Raw genomic sequence first — 1,456 nt, forward strand, 5'->3', positions numbered from 1 at the left:
CTTCTCCCTCCCTCCCTCCCTCCCTCCCTCCCTCCCTTCCTTCCTTCCTTCCTTCCTTCCTCCCTTCCTTCCTTCCTTCCTTCCTTCCTCCCTTCCTTCCTCCCTTCCTTCCTTCCTTCCTTCCTTCCTCCCTCCCTCCTTCCCTCTTTCTCCCTTTTTTCTCCTTCCTTCCTTGCTTCCTTCCTTTTCCCTTCCTTCCTTCCTCCCTCCCTCCCTTTTCTCCTTCCTTCCTCCTTCCCTTTTTTCTCCTTCCTTCTTTCCTTCCTCCCTCCCTCCCTTTTCTCCTTCCTTCCTTCCTCCCTCTCTTTTTTCTCCTTCCTTCCTTCCTTCCTTCCTTCCTCTGTTTTCTCTTCTCCCTCCCTCCCTCCCTCCCTCCCTTCCTTCCTTCCTTCCTTCCTTCCTCCCTTCCTTCCTTCCTTCCTTCCTTCCGTGGGAAGAATCCAGAGAAAGACATATTTTTGGGAAACATTAAAAAGGCAGAATATTATATTTCCCCAAAGGATCTTAAAGGCAGAAACCAACCATCCCCCACCCACACACACACCCAGTCTCTCTGCCCCAAACAGAAACCAGGTCTGCAGAAATGCAGATGTGATAATCCTTTCAGAAAGACTGGAGCCAGGAAGCTTGGAGCTGATGGGATTAGAAAGACAAAAGATCCCTAGAATCAACAATCCCTCACACCAAAAAAAAAATCCATCAGCCACAGCCCCAGGGAAGCAGGATATGACCTTTGGGACACACTAGGATTAACCCACCGCCATCAGAATACCAGAAAGGCAGACTCAGGTCAAAGTTCTCCAAACAAAAGCCCACGAAGGTATAAAAACCCACTCCCTACTACATGTGTTCTCTCTCTCTCTTTTTCTTCCAGAGCTATTTTTCTGTCCAGCTCTGCTCTCCAATAAACAGCCACCTTCTTTCTAAAGCAGTCTCCATTCTGATTATTCCCGGCTTGGACTGGACCCTGATGAAGATTTTTCTATCAACACTTCCTCCCTCCCTCCCCAACTCACCCCGTCGTAGTCTTCCTGCTCCTGGAGCTGCTGGGCGATGTACAGGACGGCGTCCACGGCCGACTTCAAGTCGGGGGGCAGAGCGAGGCTGTGGCTGGGGCCGTCGATGAACCGCCGCAGGTCCATGGAGAAGGCCTCCAGCTGGAACCTTGGAGGAGACGAAGGGGGTTGAAGGAGGAAGGGTCCCCTTCCCCTCGACTGGCCTGAGGCTCTGGCGGACTGCAACTCCCAGAATTCCCCAGCCAGCAGGGGTGGGGTGAGAGGAGCGCCGTTCGCCGCCTGCTTTGCACCCCGGGAAAAACATCCCGGGAAGACTCTGGGATATCCAGCCCGGCTTTTCTGCCTTCCCAACGATCCAACACTTTTGTGTTGCCTTGGTGCAACACGCACAGGACGGCAAAGAGGCTGCTTGACAAAGTGCTGGAAGTAGGACGCCCTGT

The 1,456-nt window shown here is 53.0% G+C and overlaps 1 protein-coding gene across 1 annotated transcript in view; it reads right to left on the minus strand.

Annotated features, from left to right (window-relative positions):
• The window catches only part of CHRNB1 (cholinergic receptor nicotinic beta 1 subunit), a 13,856-nt gene that overhangs the window by 1,952 nt on the left and 10,448 nt on the right, over positions 1 to 1,456 (minus strand). Inside the window, exon 9 of the mRNA XM_015829525.1 lies at positions 1,017 to 1,164. Coding sequence (XP_015685011.1) covers positions 1,017 to 1,164 — 148 coding nt within the window. The remainder of the gene's footprint in view (positions 1 to 1,016; positions 1,165 to 1,456) is intronic.

This window comes from Protobothrops mucrosquamatus, unplaced genomic scaffold, assembly GCF_001527695.2.
Source record: "Protobothrops mucrosquamatus isolate PMUCROS unplaced genomic scaffold, P.Mucros_1.0 scaffold6328, whole genome shotgun sequence".
NCBI classification, from domain to species: Eukaryota; Metazoa; Chordata; class Lepidosauria; order Squamata; family Viperidae; genus Protobothrops; species Protobothrops mucrosquamatus.